Source organism: Nomia melanderi, chromosome 9 (assembly GCF_051020985.1).
Source record: "Nomia melanderi isolate GNS246 chromosome 9, iyNomMela1, whole genome shotgun sequence".
Taxonomy (NCBI): Eukaryota; Metazoa; Arthropoda; class Insecta; order Hymenoptera; family Halictidae; genus Nomia; species Nomia melanderi.
In genome coordinates, this window is record NC_135007.1 from 12963129 (window position 1) to 12989037 (window position 25909).

Consider the following 25909-nt stretch of genomic DNA (forward strand, 5'->3'; position numbering starts at 1 on the left):
AACCTCGTAATCATGGATTCTTTAATCATAAAGAGGATGAATATATTGAGTACTAGAGCAGATCAGCAAGGTCGATAAAATTTTCCAGACAAATTTTTTATAAATCTTATTTACTATTTAAGTATGACTGTATATAACAAATATATACATATGCACAATATAATGGTTAAATAAAGTAATCATAGTTTACTGTATCTAACTTTTTGCTTATCTTGATGACCATAATATTCATTAATAATAAGTTTGCAAAGAAATAAGTGAAATACAATTATAAGAAAACATATGCTAATCCAGAAAAGTGTTGGCAATCCACCAAGCTGATGACCATGTTTGTGCAAAGCCATCACAAGGTGATCATGTGCTGGAGCTATAAAAAAGTTGATCTTATATAAACCTTACTAATAAAATAATTGGTATTTTGGTAACTTATACTAACCATCATCCACCGCATGAACGTGCAATGCATTTCGCAAATCTTGCATATGTTGATAATCAGATGTTATGTACAGTATAGCTGTAAATGGTTTTGTTAATTTCACAGGAAAATTTGTATACGATTGACTTAAAGAAATAGGTGCATCTAAACAGCCTGCATCACAGCCATAATATACACTGTCACTTTTATCCAAAGCCACTCCTAAAACTGCACGATTGTCTTCCCCAACTGTTACTGATATATTTAAATGAGTTACATTACCATAACTAATTCTTCTAAGAACAAAAAGAAAAAATTTATATATAAATTTTAATACATGTGAAATATTTTTTGAAAAAAAAAACAAATGTTTTAATTTAATACCTAAATAAATAATCTCGATGAAGATACTGTGGATCAATATTAAATTCAAGATGCTGATTGCTAAACCGTAGACTCCCAAGACTTAACACGATTGCTTGTTGTACAGCGGCAGGATCACCGGTCATTAAATGATGACATCCTTGTTTTTCCAAAGTAATTAACCATGCTTCAACTATACTATTCACACCATTAATAGTGGACGTATCTTTCCATAATCGCGGTGCATCTCTGAAATATAATAATATGATATAAATTCTACAAAGAAATATTTGTAAAACGATGTATTACTCACAAAGTATGATGTCCACGATAACAACCTTCATTCATAGCTACATTCTTTTCTACATCCGTAACACCCTTTGAAACTTGGGACAGTACATAATAAAGGGTAGAATTTATTTTGTGACCATTAATAGCACCATCAGCTTTAGAATCACTTATTCTAAGACTTGTATACCAATAACTTTGCCAGAGATTATTATGATTAGTTTTCAAATTTCGTTGCTGAATTTTCACTACTTTCTTCATTGCCTGAAACAGTAGAAAAACAACTAAATTACATTTCTGTAGATGTTTCAAATATTTTGGAATCTATACGAACCTCTATAGCTTTCTTCTTTGTTATTTCATATTGGATATGGTATTCTTCCATAAGTACAGGTTCACTGTATTGTATGCTTGTCAAATATTTAAATTTTACAGTACTTCTTGCCTTAACTTGTACCATTCTTGGTGGAACTTTGTAAAGTATCGAAGCAGCAACAATCTTATTTGAATTTGGCAGTGGAACAAAACCAGAAATTAGATTATACTCGTGTATAGAATCATCTACTTGAATTCTAGACACACAAAAATATATTCTCAATACTTACAATATTAATAGTACAGAATAGAACTCTTAAATTTTTATTAACTGAATAACTACTTTATTTTTTATTGTAACATGTTTCAACCTATGTTTTATTTTGAGAGGGTACTTTCTAATTCTACCTAGAAACATTAAAAATGCTTCGATTTCATTAATGTTTTAATAAAATGATACATTTAAATCATTACATGTATATAAAACAATGTTTTAAAGTATAAATAAAATTTGTTCCCTAAAGCTATCTAGGAAAAAACCTATTTTATCTTAACATATAAAAATAACACTTAAACAGACAGTAAATAAAATTTCAAATGAAATTAGTAAACATATTATAAACAATATTCATTCGTTCATTTCAATACTATAAACAATATTATGTACATATTTATAAACTAAGTCTTAAAGGATTTTTATTTTACTCAATTTGCAACTTTTTACTATGAAACAACTGAAAATAGAGATTACATATAATCTTAAATATAAAAATAAAGAAGTTATTCAGATATTCTTTATTCGGTGTAAATATAAATTTAATGAATTGGTCATTTAACAAACTTATATTAAATACAGTTTACTTCAATTTTTCTAAAATATAATAACACCATTTCTTTTTCTTGTTCTATCTAATTAAAAATTCATTAATACTATATATTAATTTCATTAATTACTTAATTAATTCTATGTGAGCATTGTTCCAATGTGTAGATACTTGAGGCTTCAATGGTACATTCTGAGAAAGTGAAAATGGATTTACTATTTTCATATCTTGAACCATTATGGCATCATATACTCTATGAGCGTAATATTGGAATTCTGTGTAATATTTGTCCCTGAGGCACTGGTAGTGATAAACAATTCCATTTGTAAAATCTGTAACTGTAGCTTCTGTATGAAAATTGCCATTGGGTAAAGGATGTGTAATTAATGGCTGCCACTGTATTGGCAATGATAATGCTCGTCCTTGTTTAATGTATACCCAAGCTTCGGATGAAATCGGAATCCCAAAAATTCCATTGCCAATATATGGCAGATACTGATGTTCTTTTTCCTTTGGTGGTTTATGAAGTATATTTACATTATATTCTTCAGCCTCCAACCGAAATGGAGCTAATCTTTCGTTCATACAATAATCCTCAAATGCTACAAAGTACATATTATTTTATGCACAGTAATCGAGAAAGTTGTTTATTTATTAAAACATAATCCCAGAAAATTGATTCGATAGTAGAAATTTTTGTAAATTGAAAATGACAGCGCAATTAATAACTACAATGCGTTTTTAATGGATATAGTTTGTTCCAAAAATAAAAAAAAAATAAAAGATTTAGTTGTGCAAATAAAATTTAATTACCTTGTATCGATTCTCCGGTAGTAGAAAAGAGCCACTGTGCAAAAGGTGGGCCGAAATAAAGTAATATACCGCCGCAAATGATAATTAGAATTAGAATCTTGCGATACGAATAATTTCCGTCAACTAAGCGACGTATTCGTTTTCCAATTTCACGGCTATCGTACACCGTTCCAGGTCTCATTATAATTATTTGCTTCATCCACTTTTAGCTTTGGTGCGTCTCTTCAAGCGTTCTTTCGTTTTTCGAAGATTGCACGGTAACATAACCCTTTTGCCTTTTCCGTAACTTTGATTTCACCAAAAATAATTGCTCTGCGATAAACTCTTTTTATTTCCACTTGTTTTATATACACCAAATAATTTTGGTTGCAAACATTTGACAAATTTATGAACTGTTAGGTCATTAGATCACCATCAAAAATGCAAAAATAAACATCACCTTTCTCAACCTTATTTATTGCATTTACCACTCTGTACTGTTAGTAAATATTTTAAGAAATTATTTACAAAAAATACTTCAACGTGTGAATACTTGTTCATATCAGAAAAGCATGAAAGGAATAAAAATAAATTTCATATAAATTGACACTCGTGACGTTGTGATGCGGTTTTTACTAATTATATTCTGTCATATAAGAAATAGATTTCACGTAAACAAAACCACGTGACTTCAACGTGTGACAATACAAAAAGTACTTTATTAGAAGAATAGAATGAAACCAATTACTTTCGTCACCACTGAACAAAACAGTTTTCACTCCTACTTGGTAGGAGGCCCACGCATATATTTACAATCACTTTGTTTGAAATTGTAACTTTGAAATATTTCTTCTTTTTTGAAAGCCTAAGACTATAAATTAAAAAATTTTGTCTTTTTTAAAAATGCTTTCAGATTTGAAGCGGTCAATGACCTTTTTATGGTTTGCGGATGAATGTGCACCAAGAAATTTGCACGTTGTATAATTTATGTACTTATATTTTACTTATTACTTCCTATACGCAATGTCACGTGGTACATGTGTTGAAGTGTTGTCAAATGTCGCATAAAATTCTGTTTTGAAACGTTGTTCTTTTTTTGTTATACGGAACATGTACAGTGATTAAATAATAATAAGGAGAATTAATACAGCCATGGCATTTTTCACTACTGATAAAGTACAAGACTTTTATGTGTGTAATATAATAATTCCAACAATTATATTTACACTAATTGCTTTTATATTAATTGTATGTAACAGGTACGTAATCGAATATTATTTTAAACAATTACTACTTAAATACCATTTTATCTAGTGCTAAGCATCGTTGATGAAATAAATATAATAATATTTTTATAATTTTGTCATGTAAAACCATACCTTTTAAAGTCGATATTATTAACATTATTTCTTGTAATTGACGAAAGTTTTGGTAGAAGTGACCTAAAAGAGATTGTTCTTGAATTTTGGATCTTAGGTATCTGGGAGTATCTTAGGTTTATACCTTATAGTATTTCAAAGTATTATATTTATTTTATCAACAATTTAATTAATTTATAATTACAAAGTAATAACATATTCTTCATAAACATATTTTAGCATCATCTGGGTAATTATTGTAGTTTGCCTGTACATAACAAGTACTTTCTATGGACTCCTCATATTACAATACATTAATATGATATTGTTTAAATTTAATGCTATTTGTGGAACATTTAAACCAGTGTATGAAGTTAAGGATCCTTGCAGTGTTTGTAACAGTAGTGGCTGTAAAAGGCATAAATTATTTCCTCACTCAACTAAAGTAAAGATACCAAAGGATTTCGATTATGCCTTGGAACAAGTATTAACATTTTTATCTATGTGTTAGAAATTGAGAGATTTAACAGAATTTTTCATTTATTTCTCAATAGATGCATATAATTTCTGTTCCCAGCTTCTCGAGGATGTATTGCAAAAGTATGTTTGTGCATGGTACTCTGATTTCTCAACAAACGAAGCTTTTGTACAGCAACTTCGTTTAGCTACATCTACTGCAACTAAGAATATTACAGTACGCTTGTTACGTACAGATGTAGCTAATGTTGTGTTTAGTCGACTAATACCACTGATATTGCAACATTCTCAAGATTGGAAAGTATTGTGCTCAAATTCTGAAAAGTTACAAGATACTGTTCATTTTCGTGACTCTATCATTAAATATTTTGGTTGTGAAATTCATCCAGCAGCTTACTCGCGAGAGACTGAGCTCAATTATCTCAGGGGCTTGGTGACTGCATGTCTACCACATTTACTTCCTGCTGCACATGTATCTACTAACAATAAGGTAAATTGTAATTTTTATTTTTTACACATTTACTGTTTTCCAACAGTAATACTGTTATTACCTAATTAAATGTAGTACATATCTTTTACATATTATACCAAAATATTTTATTTTCAGGTGATTCTTCGTGAAATTTTATCAAATTGGATTTTACTGCCTGCAATAGATGCTATTGCTGACCCAGAAAACATAAATACGTTAGTAATGTTATTAACACATCGAGGTACTACAGTTTCTAATCAAGTAGACACACTGAATGTACAGATGTTGCAATGTTGGATGACAAATTCAGTTATGCCGAACTTTACATACAATCATCTAAAACCGTCATTGGATGAAATTTTGAACGATTCTCGATTATTATACATGTTTATACAACATGTAAAAGAAACTGGACCTATGAATCTTTTGCAATTCTGTTTAGATATTGGTAAACTTTCCATCATTACTTTAGTAATGTATAATCTTTGTAAAAGATCTAATATAATTTGAATTGTAAAATTAATGTTTTAAAATTATACGTTTTTAATTCTAGTACATCTATCTGTTTGTAGATGACCTGAGTAAACGAATGTTGAATCCAGAACTGAGTGCAGATGCCGAAAATAGTTTGTATACTGATATTCAAGCTATGTATTCCACGTATCTTGATCCTGAAGGACCTGAATATTTACATTTGCCAGAAGAAATATCAAGAGGAATATGTCAAGGTAATCTCTTCCATATTTTCTAATTTGTAAGGAAATAACATTAATCGAAAGTTTAAAATATGTGTTGTATGGATTACTATTTATTTTATATTCGTAATGACACTTTCAGTTCTGGAAAAAAGTTCAAAAAAGATTGAAGAATTAAGGACATCACGACCGTTTTATCAAGCGCATCAAGAAGCTCACGCATTATTAGAATCCACTTGCTTACCATCATTTCATCACAGTTATCAAGTAGGTGAAATTAAAACTTTTTATTTTTGTATTACATTTGAAATACAAAATATGTATTAGTATGTATACAACAATATTTCTTGTTAGTGGTATCATTAAAAAAATGGGATTTTACTACGATTTTTCCAATACGTTTATCATTTTATGTTGCAGCTTTATGCTTTGTTATGTGGACGCCCAACAATAAGTCGCGTAAAACAATCCTCGCGTTCAAGGTGAGTAATTTAATGTACACTGTGGATTAATTTAAAGTTTATCCAGTGAAATGATTTATTTTACAAATTAATACATTTTTATTTAGTTGTATATACAAAGCTAAATATATATATATACCTATTTTTACTTTGCAGTGTCAGCGGAACCGCGAATGTAACGACGAAAATTGGAAATCACTTTCCAAAGATTGAAGGAATTTTACGAGCATCGACAATCGATGGAATGCCTTTCCAGGACATTTATCAAGGCGAAGAAATTGATTATCCGTTACGCTCGTACAGTGAAATTAAATGTACAGATAATACTTTCCACAGAGATTTGACAACTTGGCGAGTCAGTATTCCGCACACTGAATCTGGAGATAATCAACCACTTTATATGATCTCGGTGCATAATGTAGCTGAAGGAAAGTCTTGGACAGTTCTACGCCGTGATCAAGATTTTTATGCTTTACGTACACGATTAACAGAATTCCATGGCGATAAAGAATTAAGCGACTCGCCATTACCATCACGGAAAAATCCTCATCCTTCGTGTACTCTCAATAGACAGCGTTACGAAGAATTTTTAGAAAAATTGCTTTCGAAACCAGTACTCAGAAGTAGCGAGCTGTTATACAATTTTCTGACTATGCCAAACTTGAAACCATATTTCACAAATTATAGCACACCGGATATTGGAATACTGTACCAAAATGTGGCATACAAATTGCGAAAAGAGAAAGGTCAGAATCTGGATAAGTTTATGACCACGTTTCTGGCATCTACAAACATCAAGAATGGCTATACAGATATTGGAGTTGAACTTTCAAATGAATCGAATGTCCCTAAAACTGAGAAAAAAGGACATCGTGACCTTTTAATGGGAACATTTGGCAACAATCTCAATTTAGATGTCAATTTACAAAAGACTTTAGTTTTTCCTTCTGCGAAACGCTCTCACATAAAGGGCACTTGCTTTTCAATTGCAGATGCAGGTAAATTTCTCATTTTCCCTGTAACCATTATTTGTTAAGGGGTGAATATGTATGTTTAAAAATTACAATTCTTTAGCGAGTAATATTGGCACAAAATATAAAATTGTTTTCTACTCACTTGATATAAATTTTACTTTTTTCATTTCAGTGGAGAAATTACTAAATGTACCTTCAATAATCACAAGAGCTGTTTGGATGTTCGCTTTCTCGACTCGTACGAAGGTGGACCCATTTGTCAATATTTTGCTTTACAACACCCTGGCAAAAATATTAAGCAGTGGACGGGCAGCTGCTGTGGTAAATTTGTTGCACACGAAAGTTATGAGTGACAAAAGTCACGTGAAAGAAAGAATTTCTCAAGGAAATTGTGAAAATTGTTATGAAGGCGCAAGAAAAGGATTATACAATTTATTGCCATATTGGTTAATAGGACTTTACAAACCATGGACTGAATTGATGGATTCTGTTTTAGATTCTTTGCAAAATGCACAACTGAACAAACACATTGCATATGTTCTTTTAGATCAAATTTTGATAAGTCTGTTTCCTGAACTTCTACTTTAATGTATGCGAGAATGATAGATATAGTATTATAAATAATATTATTATGTATTAATTATATCCACAAAATTCATAAACACATCGATAGAAATGAACAGTGGAATGACATTGTATTAAAAAAAAATTATATATTGGTTCCTTGAGTGATAGATAAGTGGTATGAATTAGAAGTGGTGCAAACTTTGTATTGGTATTGGTGCAAAAGTAGTTGTAAATGTTCTAACAAAAAATCTTGGAATGCAAGGAATTTTAGTAATATTATTTATTGTCAATGGCAAACCTTTGGAAACCTTTTTCACTCATAGCACGGATAGAACTTAGTGCCAAACATTAATGTTATTAATACTTTAGTTGTTGTCAATAATTAGAATAGTATATGTATAAAGTAATTCATTTAAATTTCTTAGAAGTTGCACTATTAAATGATTAAATTTTAATGTTTTATAGACAAATTTAAAGGTTTTAATATCATTTATTAAATTACAAAATGGAAAAATTTTATATTAAAAATGTAGAGTTTGAATATTTATATTCAGTTTACAGAAATAAAAAGATCGAAACAATTTTAAATATGAGTACTCCTTAAGCAACTATGTGTAAAATTTAACATAATCATTTGTAGGTCACATATGTAACAGCATGAGATTTATTTTTTAACTACTTGAATAACATCTTCATCGTGCATAATATGTTGTAATCCTACTCTCTGAGGTGAATATTTTGTACTTGTACCCTAAGAAGTAAAAAGTAAATATTACTTAGATATTTTTAACACTGTATATAATGTAAAAAGTTTCAACTGTACACATTAAACCCAAACGAATTTGTTATATTAACTATAACTGTAATATATTTTATTAAATAAAATAATACTGTACCCAAACAAGAGCATATTTAAATTGCTGCGCAAGTGTCCGATGAATAGCATGACAAACATGTTCCACGGTAACACCTTTCCGTAATATTAAACCATCATCAAAATCGGGTGGCTGTCCAGGTTTTTTTGTGTATACCCTTATTAAGGATAAATATTCCCACAATGTTTCAAGTAAGAAATCCAAATTCAGTTTCATATTACAACTGTAAATAAAGTTAAATTATAAATTCACATCATAATAATATTTTCATACTCTCTATCCGAAACATGTGAAAATTATGAAAAATAATTTTCTTTACAAAATATGGTAAAAAATTTTACCTAACTACTACACTATTAGGTTGCCTAGCAATTCTGTCCACTTCTTCTATTGATATTTGATCTATTTTGTTATGTACATAAAGGCATGGTAAATATACTCTGTTAGCGTTAATCACATCAATTAATTCATCTGCACTACAATCTTCTCGAAATAAAACTTCTGCATTGAAAATCTTGTATTCGTGCAGGATCATTTGAACTAATTTCTCATCTACTTTTGTCAATGGACACGTTGAATTGAAAGCCAATCCGCCTCCCTTCTTCACTTTAAAATAAATGTTTGGTTTCTTTTTATTAAGCCGTATACCGACTGATTCTAATTCTTTTTCTAAAAGTTGCCTTTGTACATCTTGCTTAGTAGCATCCAACATCATAAGAACTAAGTCCGCTGTTCTAGCAACAGCAATCACCTGTCTGCCTCTTCCTTTGCCCTAAAATATTTATTTAAAAATGTAAAAATTAAAATAAAAGTTTCACAAATTTAGTATTCCAATTATTATATAATTTTGCTACTTTCATTCGTTACTTGCATTAATCTCAACAATATTTAATGTAACATCTACTTCCATATCTATTTATATATTATAATTCATTTTACAATAGTTTATCATTTTTTTCAGTTTTTTCTTTGTATCAATGTAAAGCAATTTAATAATGTTTGTATAGAACATAAAAATATAATTACCTGTGCTGCACCTTCAATTATACCAGGAAGATCAAGAAGTTGGATATTTGCACCTTTATATTCTATAACACCAGGAATACAAGTTAGTGTAGTGAACTCATAAGATGCTGCTTCAGATTCTGTATGCGTTAATGTGCTCAACAATGTAGATTTTCCTACTGATGGAAAACCTATTAAAGCTACTCTTGCATCTCCTGATTTTAATACATCAAATCCTTCTCCTTTTTCTGATTTCTTTCCTGGTTCTAAAAGTTGTGACCTATATTTTGCAAGTTTTGCTTTTAGTAATCCTAAATGATATTCAGTAGCTGAAAATTAAAAATAAATATTTAATAGTGATCTAAATAATAAGGAATAATATTAAATTGATGCATTAAAATAACTATAATTTTATATTTGATACATGATTATAAATAGGTAAATGATCAAAAATAGATAAAATTATAAGTTAACTTTTATTCAAATTATTAATATATTGTTACTATTATAATGTTTGTACTCATTACAGAAATTGTAATAAAATTTTGTTCTATGTTGTCCAGTACGAAAATTTTCTTAAATTTTTAAATTATTCTTTAAATCTTTACATATGTCATAAAGAGATAAAGTAAATGTGCTACAAAACATGATTTAAAAAAAAAGAAAAATTATACATTTTTTGGATACACGTACAAACCTTTATTCTTCTGGGTCCTAGCAATTTCTTTTTCAATTTCAGATATTTTCTCTAATATACCCATTATGTGTGTATTAAATTATCCACAAATTTACATTTACGAAAAAAGATGCACACCGCCCTTACAGTGCGCGTAACAATCTCTATGTAATCTAAACATGCATGCTGATAGTTCTCTATGTGGTGTATATGATATTTACCATAAACAATAGAATTGAATGAAAGATGTTGATACTGAAAGTGTCAAATAGCACCATCTGACGGTTAAACGTCACAACTGACACAGACTTAAGAGTATCTACTCCACTACCGTATGTAAAAAGTGAATCTCAAATTGTTATGTTTAATGGTCATATCATTCTCGTGAATCCTGAACGTTTTGTAGTTCTTCTTGGTTAGCTTTTGTATCTTTATTACCGTACCTCGTAAGTTCAGTAAGTTTATTGATACAAAATCAATTATACTACATCATCATGTACGACGATTACAACCAGGTATTTAATAACTATGTAGTAATGATAACATTATTACTGTATTCATGAAATTATACTTTACATGATTTTTAGTATGATACATATGACGATTATGGACCACTGGATGTTCATAGCGAGCAATATGACAGATTGAGCTATCGCCAGGTACCAGAAGTTGTACGAAATTTTCTGGTATACTTGCGAAATTGTATAAATGAAGGAATGATTTTTGAGACACAAAATCTTTATGAAACAACATTTCCAAAAATCTCAGAACAGTTGTTTGATAAGTCTTCTTGGCCAGATGCTCAAGCGATTGCACATATAGTTGATAATGATCCAGTATTTCTTACTCTTTATAAAGAACTTTATTATCGTCATATTTATGCTCGAATGGAAGGACCAACAGTAGAACAACGTCTTGGTTCTTTTTTTAATTACTGTGACCTTTTCAATTATATATTACACCCAGAAACACCTGTTCAATTGGAATTACCAGATCAGTGGCTATGGGAATTGATCGATGAATTTGTTTATCAGTTTCAATCTTTCACACAATATCGTGCTAATTTATCAAATAAAACGCCTGAAGAAGTTGAACACTTGAACACACATAATAAAGTATGGGATGTACTCTGTGTTTTAAACGTCTTGCATTATTTAGTTGATAAATCAAAAATTAAAAGTCAATTAGAGGTATATGCAAGTGGAGGAGATCCAGATTCTGTGGCTGGAGTATTTGGAAGACATTCCTTATATAAAATGCTTGGATACTTTTCTCTTGTAGGTCTTTTACGGTTGCATTCTCTTTTAGGAGATTATTATCAAGCTATTAAAGTTCTAGAAAATGTGGAGCTTTATAAAAAAAGTGCATATTCCCATGTACCTGGTTGTCAAATATCAACGGCCTATTATGTTGGTTTTGCATATATGATGATGCGTAGATACGCAGATGCAATCAGAACATTTTCTGGAATTCTGTTATACATTCAAAGAACAAAACAATTATTTGCCACACGAAGTTATCAGTATTATCAAATAAATAAACAAACAGAGCAAATGTACCATTTATTAGCAATCTGCCTTGTTCTTCATCCTCAATGCATTGACGAAGGATTACAACAAGTATTACGAGATAAAAATTACCATGAGAAAATGTACAAGATGCAATATGGAGACCTAGTAGAATTTGAATCATGCTTTCTGTTTGCATGCCCAAAATTTTTGTCTCTTACTCCACCGAATCCCGACAATCCAAATGAAGATTATGCTCGAGAAGCTATCAAACATCAAACTCAAGTTTTCATGGATGAAGTTATCCAACAAAAAATGCTACCGACGATTCGTTCATACTTGAAGCTATATACTACTTTACCATTAAGTAAATTAGCAACATTCATGTGCAGCAATACTAGACCTGATGAAAGTTGGGATTTAGATAAGGAAGTCAGTGCATTGACCATTCATTTGTTATGTTTCAAACATAAGATGAAGAACATTGTCTGGACGAAAGGGGCATCAGGATTACATGGAAAATTCCAGTCTGGTTCAGAGGTAACATATACATAATTCAGTCATTATCATTATTTAATATTGTCTCGGAATACAAAAAGTATTAATTTTCTAACATATACTGTTACAGTTGGACTTTTATATTGATCATGATATGATTCATATCGCAGATACAAAAGTAGCACATCGTTATGGTGACTTTTTCATTCGTAAAATTCTGAAATTCGAAGAATTGAATCGCAAATTACATCATATAAAGATTTAATTATTGTATTAAAACAATATCTACAGAAGAAAAATAAAATAAATTTATAACAAATACGTATTTATTGTATTTAATTATGATATTTAAATTTATGTTTGTTATTTTAATAAACACATTAAAAGCATTATAATACAGTTTTGCACAATATCTTTATAAAATAAAGAAATATGCAGAAGAATGAGAAGTACTATCATTAGAATATCATCAATTTAATTGTTGATCTATAAAATATTAAAATTCAACCTTTTGAAGGACAGTCATTTAAAAGAAAAAGTATCAAAGAAATAAAATATTTATAATTTCGAAATGTTTAGTATTTATCGTATCGCACTATTATTTTCAATGATTATATTAAATACTTACTTTTCATTCCATTTAATTTGGTATTGTAAATTTGTAAAAATATATGTCAACTATAGATGCATTAAATTTCCTCCATATATTTTATAAAATGATTATATGTATATTTGACCACAAGATTTTCGCTATATATACATAGCAAAAATAATAAAAGAAATTCATTGTGATATGAGAGTATTACTTTCATTTGTGCTTGTATTATTATCTAATGTATCGTGCATTATTCTACATGCTGCCGTTAAAATGTTCGGTTTGAGTGACATTGATGGTACTTTTAAACTATGAAGGTAATGAAAGAATCGATTTCTTCTTTTATTATTCACATTAGCCCTGGATTCTTCTGCTCTGCATATTGTTCTTAAACATGGAAGATAATCTGTAGATAAAACTTGATGATCAAGCAATGTAGAAGTTGTATGTGATAGTGCTGAATTTATTCCCTTATTTAATTGTTTCTTTAGTTCAATAGCATTGTAATATGAAGAAGTTCCATCGTAACCACTTAAACGACTATTGTATAGAACTTTTTCGCTAATCCATTCAGCTATATCTAAACATATATTATCCGACGCTGAATATGAGGCAATATTTTCAATTAAAGACAAACTAGGTTGTACTCTTGTTTGTGATAGATTTAAAGCCGAATCTTCTAAATCAATTAAATGTGATAGCACAACGATGTTATTTAATTTATTTGCTATATCATCTAATATGTGTTTGTTACAATTCGTCTCTTTACTATTCGCAGCTTTTTTTGCTGTTTGTTTCTTATTTGCTTTTATTGCTGGTTTATATAAGTAATGTCGCATATTTTGCCAGAATGATTTTTGAAAAATAATTGATTGCTCAAAAATTTGTGTTGGATTAGAGAGCATTAGATATTGTAATTTAAGTATAGCGTTTCGTAAATCTCCTATTTGTACCAGTTCCTATAAACAAAAAATTATTTGTTGTAACATCATTCCAATAGTTACTGCTATTTATTTAAAGGTTTAACTAAATATAAAACAATACTATTGTATTATAAAAATGATAAGTAATAACCTTGTAATATAGACAAAAAATAATGATTCTTAACTAATTTATACATTAATGATACGTACCTTTAAGAAATTGGTAGGTATGTTATAACCAGTTTCTGCTAGTGAAATCAATTGTAATAAAGCAATAACCCTATTACCATTCGCATGTTGAAAGTAAATTCTGTTTTGTTGTGGCGCTATTTTGCTTAAGTGTGGACAAATATCCCTACATGTCATGACAATTGGACGTTTTGTATTTAATGCTAACTGGTAAGTAGCAGAAATGAAACCTTCATCTTCTTCAAATACAAGATCGATGTCTTCTATAAGAATGAGAGAGTTTTGTGGTATTTTCTTTGGTACAATTTCATCCGAAATTAAATTTAAAAATCTAGATGTATTTGTGTTCTTTTTAATATGATGTGATTTCGTTGCTTCTTCCAGTTCTTTGAAAAGTATTTTGCCACTTCTCCTAGATGATGCATTCACTTCTAATACACTAAAAAAAGGAAGATTACTATAAATACTGAAACCACATATTTAATAAAAGTTAATGTTATTAATATTCAATACTAACATATAACCAAATTCTTCTGCTACTGCATATACACTAGCAGTTTTACCACATCCATGTGGTCCCAATAATATAGCTACTTGATTGTTCTCGTGAACTCTTGAAGAGTTGCTATCAGAAGAATAAAACTCATCTCCACTACTACTATCCTCATTTGAAAATGTTGTTTTCCACCCAATTAACCATTCTTTCAATTTCATTGCAGGTTCTTCGTTACCAACAATTTCTTCAATACTTTTTGGCCTATATTTATAAGTCCAAATGTTACTTTCAGACTGATTTTCTATATTTTTCTCTTCTAGTACCTTTCCTTTTTGTAAAGATTTTATTCTTTTCGTTTTCGTTTTTGGAGATACAATTTTATTAAATTGTCCTTCAAAAATGAGCGAAATAGTACTCCACATTTTTCTTACACCTGGGCAGAACTTCTCAATTTCTGATAGTACTTCTTGGACCTTTAATTTCTTGTTTTTACTTGATCTTAACTTTATTTCAGAAAAATCCACTATACACTTATAGTTGTTCACATTTATGGTTGGAATATACTTAATGTGTGATTTTTTTGGAATATTAAAATTACTCATTTCATTGTAACTTAAATTACTCAATTGTGTAATATGACTCACGACTGGAAACAGCAATATACTGTTCGCATTTACTTTTCGATCTACGCCTTTATTCTTATCCGTTATGTCCGGTTGTAGAAACAATCGACGTGCCGCTAGAATTTCTGGATCAGGTTTCTGTCGTTTTGTGAACAAGGGAGCCAATTTATCAGCTGTTTTTCTTTTTAATTTACTCTCATCAATAAATATGCAATCTTCTAAGTTAGAATTAATACATTCATCTGAATTTTTATTATCCATTGAAATTAACATATCCTCAGTGTTTTTTGATAATTCATGTTTTGTAAATTCAAGTTTTTTTTGCTCATTGATTTGTTTTTGCGTTCTTCTTGGATTTTTGTCTTTCATAGATAACTCTTTCGGACCAACACTTTTTATTCCAGAATTTTTGGAATTTTTCGCATTTAAATTAATTTCTCTTTGTGGTAAATTTGATTCTTCATCGCTGTTACTTCCTATTTCGAAAGTTAAAAATATATTAATTAATTGTTCATAATGTATTTAAATAATATTATGTGAAAATAAAAGAAATCAGCGATCAAAGTGTGAAAATTCATTGCCATCAACCATAAATTAGGGAGACTCCTGTACTTGGTTTCTTCATGTATATTAAATATGTAATGGAATAGATTATAAACACTATTTTAAAGAATTCATTAAATTACCTGATATAGGATTTCTATTTTCACAACTTTGAAGCTTAATTCGTAAAGACCACCTATGTTTATTTTGTTCCCGTTGACTATGCTTTCTTGATTTAGACGTTGTACTAATGTTTTCAGATTCTAAAATACTAATAGTGTCTAGTTGAGACAGTTCCATGTCCAATTTATTTTGTCTTTTAAGTTGTTTTGCATTATTAGAACTTGAATTATACATATTACACTGAGTAGAATTTTCTGCCATATGTACATCAGCTTTGACTATAATAGTGGACACATCTGTTATATCTGAATGAGCTAAATTCACTGGAACTTTGCTGTTACATATAGAATAAAACACAACAAATAATTAAATTAATATTATTCGTCAGTTTGTCATTAATTATAATATTAATATAATACCTGAAGTAATTCAATAAACTGCCACATGACTGTGTTTGAGTAAAAACAGTTGTGTCCAAGTTATTGTCTTTTTTTTCATCCTTTTTAAAAACTTTGATACGATTTTGAATAATACGCTCTATTTTTTCAGCTTCTTCAATCTCTGATAGTTTTCTTTTAGAATATCCTTTCTTATCAGCTAAAACTATTAACTTCTCTTTCATATGCTTCAATTTAGTTTTATATTCCTCAGAATTCTTCAAATTCACTTCATCATTTTGAGGAACTTTCGTCGGTGAATTATATTGAATCTGTTTCTTACGATTCATAAGAATTTGAAAAGCATTAGACTCTTCGCGATTATATTCATCCTCGTTGTTATTATCACTTACTAAATCTACAATTTCAGCATCTTTATTCTTAATAGTATTACACAGACTTATATTGCTTTTTGAGCTCTCTTTATCCTTTAATTGCTTTTTACTTTTATTACTTCTTAATGGATCGCTAGAATTACTCCTATCATTTTGTTTGTTATGTTTACTATTGTAGGCACTAATGGTTTCTAAAGATAAATAATCTAGATCTTTAGTTTCAGATTTTTTTAGATTTGTTTGTTTTTGTAAGTTTGTCGAAGACCTGGGTGCTTCGTGTAAACTTTTGTCTTTACCATGTTTTCTAGTAAATGGGCTAGGTGTTTTATCGATCATATCATTATTACTTTCTATGATATCACATACCCTTTCCTTTGTATTTGTTCGTGATATTTTAATTTTAACACGGTTACGTTTTTTCTTTGAACCATTATTAGACTCCTTCTCTTGTTTTGTATTATCGCTAGTGGTTTCACTAGATTTTATAGTGTCCACAAGATACTGTGTGATATTTTTCATCCTTCATTACTAAATGCAGTATACTATATATGTTTTAAAAAAGTATAAAAAAACAATATAAAATTTTATCTCTTCAGAATTATTACGTAGCGTAACATTTTGGCGCCATGACACAATACTATACACAATTGAATAAACTACAGTCTATGCCTACCTACCTGCACTTATATATTGGTTAGATAGTCATCTGATGCTAATCATGCGAATGTTTATAGAACATATTGTTCATGTAATTTCAGAATAGAAAAAAGCATGTTAATTGTAGTGCTAAATATTTACACTTTCATACAGTACAGTTAAAATGTATTTATATTTTTTTCTAAATAAATTAATCATTACATGTCTCTAGTATAGGAAAAACGAAAAATAGAAGCCTCTCAATATAATTTATAATTTAGCGTAATGCTACGTTTTTGTAAAATATTTCATTTTATTTTAGTAATGAGTTGAAAAGGCTATAGATAAAAATTATGATTTAGTATAGAGAGAACTCCACCATAAGCCATACTAGATTTTGAGTGGTTTCTTTAATATAGTTCTTTTTTTAGGCTTGTTGTAATTTACATCACTACGACTATCTGGTCATTGACAGAAATGAAAGCCTTCTCTTATGTTATATTCAATGACTCGTTCACGTTTCAAGGCTTAGTAACAACAGACCTTAATTGATTTCAGTAGCGCGTGGTTACTTCATTTACTTTACAGAATGTATTATATGATATACTATGAATGTATATGTTAATATATAAAAGCATCTATTATTAGAATATTCTTTATTTGAATGTAGTACAACGTATGTAATTTAAAAAATAATTTTACAATATACTTATATGTATTAATAAGGTATAATTTTTATCGTTCATTACGAAATCTCCAAACTGTTAAAATAATGGCAAGTGTCACGAAACCACCATTACTTTTTGAAATATTTTATGAATGTCAAACTACAAAAGCTAGAACTGGAAAAATGTCTCTTATTCATTATCCCGTGGATACTCCAATGTTTATGCCAGTGGGAACCCAAGTAAGTTGAGCTGTGAAGGTATTTAACAAATTACTTATTTAAACTTTAATGTTTCAGGGCACTATGAAAGGATTACTACCGCAACAATTAGAAAAATTAGACTGTCAAATTATTTTGGGAAATACATATCATCTTGGATCAAGACCTGTAAGTTGAGGATATTACAATGATTTTTTAATTTCAAAGCATTACTTATGCAAACCTTTTATTAGAAATCTATTTTCAATTTATTTATCATATTGAATTTGGTTTCTTAGGGTATCCATGTTATACAAAAAGCTGGAGGATTACATAATTTTATGAATTGGAAAAGAGCATTATTAACAGATTCCGGTGGTTTTCAGATGGTATCACTATTAGAACTAGCAAAAATTACAGAGGAAGGTGTTAAATTTAAATCACCGTATGATGGTAGTTAAGTTTTAAGAATGTTAAATCAAATAATATTTAATTATACGTATACAAGGGGTAAAATCCAACATTTTTTTAAAAATATTTCTTAGCCTCTATTTGTATGCTAACACCTGAGCATTCTATGGAAATACAAAATATAATAGGTGCCGATATAATGATGCAACTTGATGATGTGGTTAAAACTACATTAACGGGACCAAGAGTAGAAGAAGCAATGCACAGGTAAATATTATGTTGTTTATAATTCATGTACAAACATGACGTTAACTTTTATTTTAACAGTTTAATATTGAGTAGTTAATTTTAGAACATCTAGATGGTTAGATAGATGTTTAAAAGCTCATCAGAAACCAACTGAACAAAGTATATTTCCAATTGTACAAGGTGGACTTAATCCTGAGCTTAGATCAGAAAGTGCAAAACAATTGACACAACGTAAGGTTAATGGTTACGCTGTAGGTGGATTAAGGTAACAGTTAATACATTATTATTGATAATAAAAGAGTATAAGGAAAACTGTTTGAATTCTCATTGATTTTTAGTGGAGGAGAAAGTAAAGATGATTTCTGGAGAATGGTACACCTTTCTACCGATCTACTTCCAAAAAATAAACCACGTTATTTAATGGGTGTTGGATTTGCCGTTGATTTAGTAATTTGTTCTGCATTGGGAATAGATATGTTCGATTGTGTATTTCCTACGAGAACAGCGGTAATAGCAATGACTACATTAAAAACAATCAGTAACTATTTATATAGAATTTTATTCATCATCGGCACTTATTAATGTTATGTATCTATTTCAGAGATTTGGTTGCGCGCTGATACGTACAGGTCAATTAAATTTGAAACAAATACAATACCAAAAAGATACAAGACCCATAGACGAAGAATGTAATTGCAGTACGTGTAAAACATATACGCGCGCCTATCTTCATCATATTGTAACAGTAGAAACAGCTGCATGCCATTTATTATCTATCCATAACATCGCATTTCAAATGAGATTAATGCAAGATATTAGACAAAGTATCAAAAATCAAAAATTCCCAGAGTTTATACAGCAATTTATGTTAAACTTATATCCTAACCAAGAATATCCAGCATGGATAATCAATGCTTTAAAAGCGGTTAATGTTACATTGTTATGAAAGGAGACAAGTGCATTTGTTATTTTACAACTTTCCTATAAATACCAAATAAAGTTATAAAACTTATATTAAATAATAAATAAACGCAATTCCTTTCCAACTAGTGGTGAACCATTAAAGTTGAACTATCAGTACCTATTTAAGTAATCTAGCATCAGAATTTCACACATTAACAAAGAAACTTTACTTTCCTTTGTGAAAGTTAAAGTTACTTCTTAATATGTGAAACCTATCCAAAGGGTTAATGTTACAGATTTAATTTTTAACCATTTATAAACAGTAAAATAAGTCTTATAAAACCTTAATACATTCTACAATAATATAGCTATCAATAGTAATAGTACATAAATAATTTACACTTATGCAGTATCTTACTGTTCATAAATAAAACTATCCACTGCTAAAATGTCTAATAATTTCTTTTCAAGCAATATCAACATTCAATTTTTAATTTACTCGCGTTTTTCGTGTAAAACATACATTTCTATTGTCCAGGACTGTAGTAAGTTAGGCACAGAGCATTAATGATGTAAAAATATTATCACATGAAGTCATCTGAATCATACCCACTGTTTTCGGTATTAGATATCATATTAGATGTATTAAATAAAGAATTATAACTCCTAAAAATAAAAAGAAAAAAATTATAATTCACTTCATTTCTAAGAAATTAAAGTTTTATAATAATAAAGATATTTATAACTTACCTGATTTCTGCCTCTTCCTTCTTTCTCTTTTCTTCTGCTTTCTCTCTTTCCTTTTGTTCTCTCATTAGCCTCTTTTTGTCTTCTCTTTCATTTTTGTCTCGCTGTTCTCTTTCTGCCCTAAAGTTTACTTGCTCCGAACGTTTTGTTTTAACCAATCGATTAATAACAGTATTTATTCGTTTGGAAACATGAATTTTACGAACATCTTTGTCCTTATGGAAAGCAACTTGTCCTACTTCCATGCCTTGAGTTTTTTTTAAGTTAGACCACATTGTATATACAACATCAACATCATTTATCTTATTACCCTCAATACTATTTGCTTTTACTAATTGTGCTGCATCATTTAAAACTATACTGGGTATGTCATCTATTGTTTGACCCTGTAAATGATACATACGTACATACATAAATGTATCCAATCATTGGCACATTGTTTAATGAAATATTTTCTTATTAATAAAATATCCTTACAAATTGAAGACGAAGGTACACATGAGCTGAAGAATATTTATCTACATGAAACCAAACATCTTCTGGCCAACCCCACTTTATAAGATTCTCATCTATAAAAAATCACATAAAATATATATTAGAATATAAATTTCTAAACGTTAAAACAATTTAAACTGTTCTTATTTACTTTCGAACTTATCAACTCCCATAAATAATGTCACCGGTGGTTGTACAACTGAAATTTAAAAGTAATTGTTATTCTAACCTCATTATTTGTTATTTTTACATTAGCATAGCATAACAGTAACAAGTTTATATAAATATAATAAACGTGCAATATGAGAAATAATAATACCATCACTTGTGAAAAAGTATACCATTGTTACTTTAAAAATTTTGAATAAATATGTGTTATAAATAAAACTTATCACGCTTTAAGGTGAGAATACTCGATAGTTGCAATCATTAACAGAACAAAAGCAGTGGCGTCGCGCCAGTGGGCTTATTCCCAAATATGAAAAGAACTCATCTTCATCCCCCCTATTTTAAAGGAGTAAGGTTATTTGGTGTTTCCAAAACACTATTTATTTTTTATTCTACGAATATCTTTTTTTTTTAATATTGTAATTTCACGTGCATCATTATAAAAGTTATACAAGTTTTCTTGTATCAAAACATAGAAAATACAATTGAATAAATTATTGGTGGAACAACACACGTGAGTGGCGCTGTGATTTATATTACGAAAATAAGACTGAGGTATAGACAACTATATATTTTGTTCTACGGTGTAGCATGAAAACTCTCCTTTCCTAGCGAATTTTTCTTAAAACAGTTGGTCGTGCATTTTGTAATCGCCTTATTAGTTTGTGCTTATTCGTTGAACGTACTTGACCTTCGAAAAATTTATGACAGCACACCACCAAAGTAATTGAATGTAGAACGGGTAATACAGTAGAAAATAGATACCATTGTTGCTCTGTTATGACTTTCGTTGCGAGTGTAATAACTGTTAACAATAAGACGGCACAGAAAAGCGTCGTTTGTTGAAAGGAATTTATGTGTAGTGTGCTATGGTTTTATTAGTGAAAGAGATTTATTAGAAAAGTTCATACACGTCCACGAACCTTAAACGCAGAAAACATTAAAGGGGCAGTCAAAGCTTACAGGGTTGCCTGCAGTATGCTCACAGTTTGCAATAGAGGAATATTATGGCTGCAGGTGAGGCCAGCACAACAAAGCCTCGTCAAGAAAAGCAATACGACTACCTTCTTAAATTTCTACTGGTGGGTGACAGCGACGTTGGAAAACAAGAGATCTTGAGTGGTCTCGAAGATGGTGCTGCCGAATCACCGTTTTGCAGCGGCAGTGGTATATTTTAAAATCTCCTTTATTTCTCTTTAACTTCAGCATTTGTTTTATTTATTCAGTTTTGCTAGCGCATTTACTTTGTACAGAAGTTTATCTAACCTTTAAGAGGTCCACTTTGATGATGTTACACAATACATCTTTTTTTCATTTAAATAGTGAAAAATACATTTGACAGCTTGGTATTAAGCAAGCACATAATTCATTAGGATATTTGCTAGGACTTCAAGAAAATTATTACGTGCTTTGCTAAGGATACGTTGTCATTCGTATACACTTCACTCGTAAAGAAGTATTTATCATTGTATTACATCATTGTAAAGCTAGTATTTTAATAAAATACCATGAAAACTTATTTATCCAAGAATCTAACTGTAGGTCCTACTTATATAATCATCTTTAACTTTGATAAACATGAAGCGTATGTGGGATATTCTTTTAAATACTTTTTAGTTATCGTTTACTCTTTTACTTGCTCTTAATACATGTATTTCAATAGACATCTAATTTCTTGTTATTATCAGAAAACAATATATTTTTTTAAATAAAAGGGACGAGGATTACATATTTTGATACGTATGGTAAGGAAAAGTTATAAAGAAAATTTTGAAATATCGATGTTTTTACAAAGAAACATTTATCGCATCCTTGATTAATGTAAAAAGAGCGAGTGGACTAATAGCTACGAGTAGTTGTATAACATATAATATGAATAAATACACAAATAAATATTTATGTTTTAGCATACAAAACTACTACTATCTTGTTAGATGGGAAAAGAGTAAAGTTACAATTGTGGGACACATCTGGTCAAGGTAGATTTTGTACAATAATCAGATCTTACTCTCGTGGTGCACAAGGTATAATTTTAGTCTACGACATTACCAATAAATGGTCTTTCGATGGCATTGACAGATGGTTGAAGGAAGTGGAAGAGGTATTTAAAATTTAAATATACTTAAAATCATAGGAAGCAGAAAAACCTTAGGCCAATTTTAATATAGTTTTTCAAAATGCAGTTCTAATAATTTCTAAGTCTACATTTTTTAATAAGAAATTAAAATTAAGCTTACAAAAGTCTAATGAACTGAATGTTTCCCAGACTTTCTTTTCTGAAAGTATATTTTTCAAAAATTGCCAGAAAAATTGGTACAAACTGTTACACACGACACAGTTCAATGTTAAACTAAATATGTTCTGTCTTTTCATATTTTTGCTATTAAGACATGTATAACGATAGTATTATTAGAAATACGTGTCTGTTGAACAGTAATATAAAATTAAAATGTTTTTTGTACACATTGCAGCATGCTCCGGGGGTACCGAAAGTACTTGTTGGAAATCGTCTTCACTTAGCGTTTAAAAGGCAAGTAGGAGAACGCGACGCTGAAGCGTATGCAGCTAAAAATCATATGGCGTTTTTTGAAGTTTCACCTCTTTGTAATTTTAATATTCGGGAAAGTTTCTCCGAACTTTCTCGTATGGCGCTACATCGTAATGGCATGGAAAGACTATGGCGATCCAATAAAGGTAATTCCTCGCATTCCCTTAAATTTCAAAGGAGTTCCAGAAAAAATCATATTGTATTACTTTCTAGTTCTCAGTCTTCAAGAACTTGCGTGTCGTGCAATAGTGGCACGTACAACGGTGTACGGTATCGATCAGCTTCCATTGCCTAAATCTATTAAATCTCATCTAAAGTCTTATGCGATGACGACAACATCTCAATTACGTTATAATGGAAATAGATCTTTAACCTCTAGTAAAAGTCTTGGTTCACATCATCGGAAATTACGTTTCGTCGGAGTAGGTTATAACGGACTCTCTACACCAGGTAGTTCACCTGGCAGTATAACAGATTCCCGTACCAGTTGCGTTGGACGCAATTCCTGCGCGATATCTTGAGGGTAATTTTCCAGTTGCAGTTAACTCGTGAACATGCAACGCAGTATCAACGTTCTTCCTCCCTATTTTGATGTATAACGTTTTGATAAAATGTGTGCCATCCGAAGTGGTAAAGAGTTTTGTAATATTTCTTCTTAAATAATAATTACAGTATCGCATCGTTCATCACATAATAAATGAAAAATGTGATTTCTCATACAATCAAGAAGTTTCGATAACCATAACATTTTTACGCTCGATGTAACAGTAATTTTGTATTAAAAATACTTTCCACATTATATTCTTCTGAATTTCAAAAACATAAACGTACACTATATTAATAATAATACAATAATAATACTAATACTAATAATAATAATAGTAATAATATTAATAATAATAATAGTAATAATAAAAATAATATTAATAATAATAATAATGAGCTTAAACCGAATTAAGTCTGTGTGGATTGCAATGAGTGTGCTATTTATTTTACACTATATAATATCTGGCATTTTGTATAAGCAAAAAAATGCTTAAAGTTTTATGTGTCAGTTCGTATAATGTTTGCAATAAAACTTTTAAAATGTCACGAACACATTCAAAGTTTAAAACGGTCAGAGTTGTATGGAACAGATAACAATATGTTTATACTGTTTATCACTATTTTACTACACACATACACGAACCATTGATCTTTTCAACTAATTAAGTAGCATCAAAGTATTTTGCACATTTTCGTGCACAGGTGTTTTAAATCGGAGAAAGTAAGAAATGTTAAAATGAAAAGTACAAGTTTGCTAAGTCTACAAGGCTTGTGGCGTAGACCAGGAATAATATAAGTTAAATAGTTTAGAGCAGCTAATTGGATATTAGCATGTAAGAATAAAGTTCCCAATTTTAGTATCTACAACATTTTGGAAAGATCATCAATTTTTATACATTTATTTTCCATTTGAAATAATATAGCGAATGGAGAAAGTAATTTTGCTTTATTACTTAAAGATTCATATTTCAATGTTCGTTGCGACAAATGCGACATTCATATTAAATATTTAATTTTATCATATCGAATAAAAATTTTCTACAATAAATTTAATTATACTATTTAATTTTATATTATTTAAATAACAATTTTGTTATGTATTTTATTTGTACAGTGTAGGTTTATATCAACTACGTTGTGTATCATGTAAATATAAAGATATATTAATATATTTCAACAAATTTCAGTGGTAGAGATTACTGTATCCTGTAAACATTAATGATATTTTTTACATGTTTAATTACTTTTTCAAGTTTTTCTTTTCACATGAAATCTATTCTTCTATTAAAAATAATATGTGTAAAATTGTAGGAACTTGTATGAAATTTATTGAAATATAACTATAATTTATATACAATTTTTTTGAATAGACTATAAAGTATTGAGAAGACATGTAAGATGCATTTATAATATGTAAGATGCAAATTAAATTATGTGTATATACATTGCGGCTATAATGAATTAATGCTGTTTTATATAATCATAACAAAAATGATTTATTTGTCTGTCATATG

The 25909-nt window shown here is 29.4% G+C and overlaps 8 protein-coding genes across 10 annotated transcripts; 4 read left to right on the forward strand and 4 right to left on the reverse strand.

Moving 5' to 3' along the window:
- Positions 1 to 32: 32 nt before the first annotated feature.
- On the reverse strand, positions 33 to 3217 carry LOC116427282 (uncharacterized protein KIAA2013 homolog). 2 transcript variants are annotated; one of them, XM_031977429.2, is made up of 7 exons: positions 3019 to 3217; positions 2336 to 2807; positions 1401 to 1638; positions 1092 to 1330; positions 800 to 1027; positions 437 to 708; positions 33 to 367 (listed from the first exon to the last, which is right to left on the reverse strand). In XM_031977429.2, the coding sequence occupies exons 1-7, from the start codon at positions 3215 to 3217 to the stop codon at positions 180 to 182; spliced, it is 1836 nt and encodes a 611-aa protein (XP_031833289.1). In that variant the 3' UTR covers positions 33 to 179. The 2 variants fall into 2 exon arrangements, with proteins under 2 accessions (XP_031833289.1, XP_031833288.1); XM_031977428.2 differs by having other exon boundaries at positions 437 to 711.
- Positions 3218 to 4104: 887 nt separating this feature from the next.
- LOC116427281 (sorting nexin-14) lies at positions 4105 to 8389 on the forward strand. Its single transcript, XM_031977427.2, has 9 exons — positions 4105 to 4256; positions 4596 to 4839; positions 4933 to 5322; positions 5440 to 5752; positions 5877 to 6032; positions 6142 to 6266; positions 6420 to 6481; positions 6617 to 7458; positions 7607 to 8389. Exons 1-9 carry the CDS (start codon positions 4150 to 4152, stop codon positions 8020 to 8022), a joined length of 2655 nt encoding a protein of 884 aa, XP_031833287.1. The 5' UTR covers positions 4105 to 4149; the 3' UTR covers positions 8023 to 8389.
- A 142-nt stretch (positions 8390 to 8531) lies between these two features.
- Positions 8532 to 10786, reverse strand: LOC116427287 (developmentally-regulated GTP-binding protein 2). Its single transcript, XM_031977436.2, has 5 exons — positions 10579 to 10786; positions 9903 to 10210; positions 9218 to 9648; positions 8898 to 9099; positions 8532 to 8752 (listed from the first exon to the last, which is right to left on the reverse strand). The coding sequence occupies exons 1-5, from the start codon at positions 10640 to 10642 to the stop codon at positions 8666 to 8668; spliced, it is 1092 nt and encodes a 363-aa protein (XP_031833296.1). The 5' UTR covers positions 10643 to 10786; the 3' UTR covers positions 8532 to 8665.
- A 119-nt stretch (positions 10787 to 10905) lies between these two features.
- On the forward strand, positions 10906 to 12884 carry eIF3l (eukaryotic translation initiation factor 3 subunit L). The gene is made up of 3 exons (XM_031977432.2): positions 10906 to 11072; positions 11145 to 12605; positions 12694 to 12884. Exons 1-3 carry the CDS (start codon positions 11052 to 11054, stop codon positions 12826 to 12828), a joined length of 1617 nt encoding a protein of 538 aa, XP_031833292.1. The 5' UTR covers positions 10906 to 11051; the 3' UTR covers positions 12829 to 12884.
- Positions 12885 to 13004: 120 nt separating this feature from the next.
- On the reverse strand, positions 13005 to 17527 carry elg1 (enhanced level of genomic instability 1). Its single transcript, XM_031977426.2, has 5 exons — positions 16475 to 17527; positions 16076 to 16389; positions 14788 to 15865; positions 14292 to 14709; positions 13005 to 14117 (listed from the first exon to the last, which is right to left on the reverse strand). The coding sequence occupies exons 1-5, from the start codon at positions 17344 to 17346 to the stop codon at positions 13347 to 13349; spliced, it is 3453 nt and encodes a 1150-aa protein (XP_031833286.2). The 5' UTR covers positions 17347 to 17527; the 3' UTR covers positions 13005 to 13346.
- Positions 17528 to 17719: 192 nt separating this feature from the next.
- Tgt (tRNA-guanine transglycosylase) lies at positions 17720 to 20000 on the forward strand. Of its 2 annotated transcripts, none has more exons than XM_031977434.2 (7): positions 17720 to 18370; positions 18428 to 18517; positions 18628 to 18781; positions 18874 to 19006; positions 19092 to 19253; positions 19327 to 19495; positions 19590 to 20000. In XM_031977434.2, exons 1-7 carry the CDS (start codon positions 18236 to 18238, stop codon positions 19932 to 19934), a joined length of 1188 nt encoding a protein of 395 aa, XP_031833294.1. In that variant the 5' UTR covers positions 17720 to 18235; the 3' UTR covers positions 19935 to 20000. The 2 variants fall into 2 exon arrangements, with proteins under 2 accessions (XP_031833294.1, XP_031833295.1); XM_031977435.2 differs by having other exon boundaries at positions 18224 to 18374.
- On the reverse strand, positions 19528 to 21620 carry LOC116427289 (coiled-coil domain-containing protein 25). Its single transcript, XM_031977438.2, has 5 exons — positions 21453 to 21620; positions 21285 to 21332; positions 21116 to 21207; positions 20642 to 21024; positions 19528 to 20557 (listed from the first exon to the last, which is right to left on the reverse strand). The coding sequence occupies exons 1-5, from the start codon at positions 21475 to 21477 to the stop codon at positions 20476 to 20478; spliced, it is 630 nt and encodes a 209-aa protein (XP_031833298.1). The 5' UTR covers positions 21478 to 21620; the 3' UTR covers positions 19528 to 20475.
- Positions 21621 to 21872: 252 nt separating this feature from the next.
- On the forward strand, positions 21873 to 25838 carry Rab40 (RAS oncogene family member Rab40). Its single transcript, XM_031977437.2, has 4 exons — positions 21873 to 22468; positions 23209 to 23402; positions 23773 to 23995; positions 24063 to 25838. Exons 1-4 carry the CDS (start codon positions 22309 to 22311, stop codon positions 24368 to 24370), a joined length of 885 nt encoding a protein of 294 aa, XP_031833297.1. The 5' UTR covers positions 21873 to 22308; the 3' UTR covers positions 24371 to 25838.
- Positions 25839 to 25909: the final 71 nt, after the last annotated feature.

What these genes read in the sequence shown, in the direction of transcription:
- LOC116427289 (XM_031977438.2), bottom strand. Translation starts at nt 21,477, where the DNA reads ATGGTATACTTTTTCACAAGTGATG. An exon ending in GGGAGTTGATAAGTTCGAAA is followed by an intron (nt 21,208 to 21,284) that starts GTAAATAAGAAC and finishes GATTTTTTATAG; the next exon opens with ATGAGAATCTTATAAAGTGG. An exon ending in TGTACCTTCGTCTTCAATTT is followed by an intron (nt 21,025 to 21,115) that starts GTAAGGATATTT and finishes TATCATTTACAG; the next exon opens with GGTCAAACAATAGATGACAT.
- elg1 (XM_031977426.2), bottom strand. Translation starts at nt 17,346, where the DNA reads ATGAAAAATATCACACAGTATCTTGTGGACACTATAAAATCTAGTGAA. An exon ending in AAATAGAAATCCTATATCAG is followed by an intron (nt 15,866 to 16,075) that starts GTAATTTAATGA and finishes CTTTCGAAATAG; the next exon opens with GAAGTAACAGCGATGAAGAA. An exon ending in GCAGAAGAATTTGGTTATAT is followed by an intron (nt 14,710 to 14,787) that starts GTTAGTATTGAA and finishes TCCTTTTTTTAG; the next exon opens with TGTATTAGAAGTGAATGCAT.
- Rab40 (XM_031977437.2), top strand. Translation starts at nt 22,309, where the DNA reads ATGGCTGCAGGTGAGGCCAGCACAACAAAGCCTCGTCAAGAAAAGCAA. An exon ending in ACCGTTTTGCAGCGGCAGTG is followed by an intron (nt 22,469 to 23,208) that starts GTATATTTTAAA and finishes TTTATGTTTTAG; the next exon opens with CATACAAAACTACTACTATC. An exon ending in ACTATGGCGATCCAATAAAG is followed by an intron (nt 23,996 to 24,062) that starts GTAATTCCTCGC and finishes ATTACTTTCTAG; the next exon opens with TTCTCAGTCTTCAAGAACTT.
- LOC116427287 (XM_031977436.2), bottom strand. Translation starts at nt 10,642, where the DNA reads ATGGGTATATTAGAGAAAATATCTGAAATTGAAAAAGAAATTGCTAGG. An exon ending in TAGGACCCAGAAGAATAAAG is followed by an intron (nt 10,211 to 10,578) that starts GTTTGTACGTGT and finishes TTTAATTTTCAG; the next exon opens with CTACTGAATATCATTTAGGA. An exon ending in TTAAATATGCTCTTGTTTGG is followed by an intron (nt 8,753 to 8,897) that starts GTACAGTATTAT and finishes TTTACTTCTTAG; the next exon opens with GGTACAAGTACAAAATATTC.
- eIF3l (XM_031977432.2), top strand. Translation starts at nt 11,052, where the DNA reads ATGTACGACGATTACAACCAG. An exon ending in TGTACGACGATTACAACCAG is followed by an intron (nt 11,073 to 11,144) that starts GTATTTAATAAC and finishes CATGATTTTTAG; the next exon opens with TATGATACATATGACGATTA. An exon ending in AATTCCAGTCTGGTTCAGAG is followed by an intron (nt 12,606 to 12,693) that starts GTAACATATACA and finishes ATACTGTTACAG; the next exon opens with TTGGACTTTTATATTGATCA.
- LOC116427281 (XM_031977427.2), top strand. Translation starts at nt 4,150, where the DNA reads ATGGCATTTTTCACTACTGATAAAGTACAAGACTTTTATGTGTGTAAT. An exon ending in GCAATTCTGTTTAGATATTG is followed by an intron (nt 5,753 to 5,876) that starts GTAAACTTTCCA and finishes ATCTGTTTGTAG; the next exon opens with ATGACCTGAGTAAACGAATG. An exon ending in ATCAAGAGGAATATGTCAAG is followed by an intron (nt 6,033 to 6,141) that starts GTAATCTCTTCC and finishes TGACACTTTCAG; the next exon opens with TTCTGGAAAAAAGTTCAAAA.
- LOC116427282 (XM_031977428.2), bottom strand. Translation starts at nt 3,217, where the DNA reads ATGAAGCAAATAATTATAATGAGACCTGGAACGGTGTACGATAGCCGT. An exon ending in GCTCACATAGAATTAATTAA is followed by an intron (nt 1,639 to 2,335) that starts GTAATTAATGAA and finishes TTGTGTGTCTAG; the next exon opens with AATTCAAGTAGATGATTCTA. An exon ending in TATCGTGGACATCATACTTT is followed by an intron (nt 1,028 to 1,091) that starts GTGAGTAATACA and finishes ATTATATTTCAG; the next exon opens with AGATGCACCGCGATTATGGA.
- Tgt (XM_031977434.2), top strand. Translation starts at nt 18,236, where the DNA reads ATGGCAAGTGTCACGAAACCACCATTACTTTTTGAAATATTTTATGAA. An exon ending in GTAGAAGAAGCAATGCACAG is followed by an intron (nt 19,007 to 19,091) that starts GTAAATATTATG and finishes AGTTAATTTTAG; the next exon opens with AACATCTAGATGGTTAGATA. An exon ending in TATTTCCTACGAGAACAGCG is followed by an intron (nt 19,496 to 19,589) that starts GTAATAGCAATG and finishes TATCTATTTCAG; the next exon opens with AGATTTGGTTGCGCGCTGAT.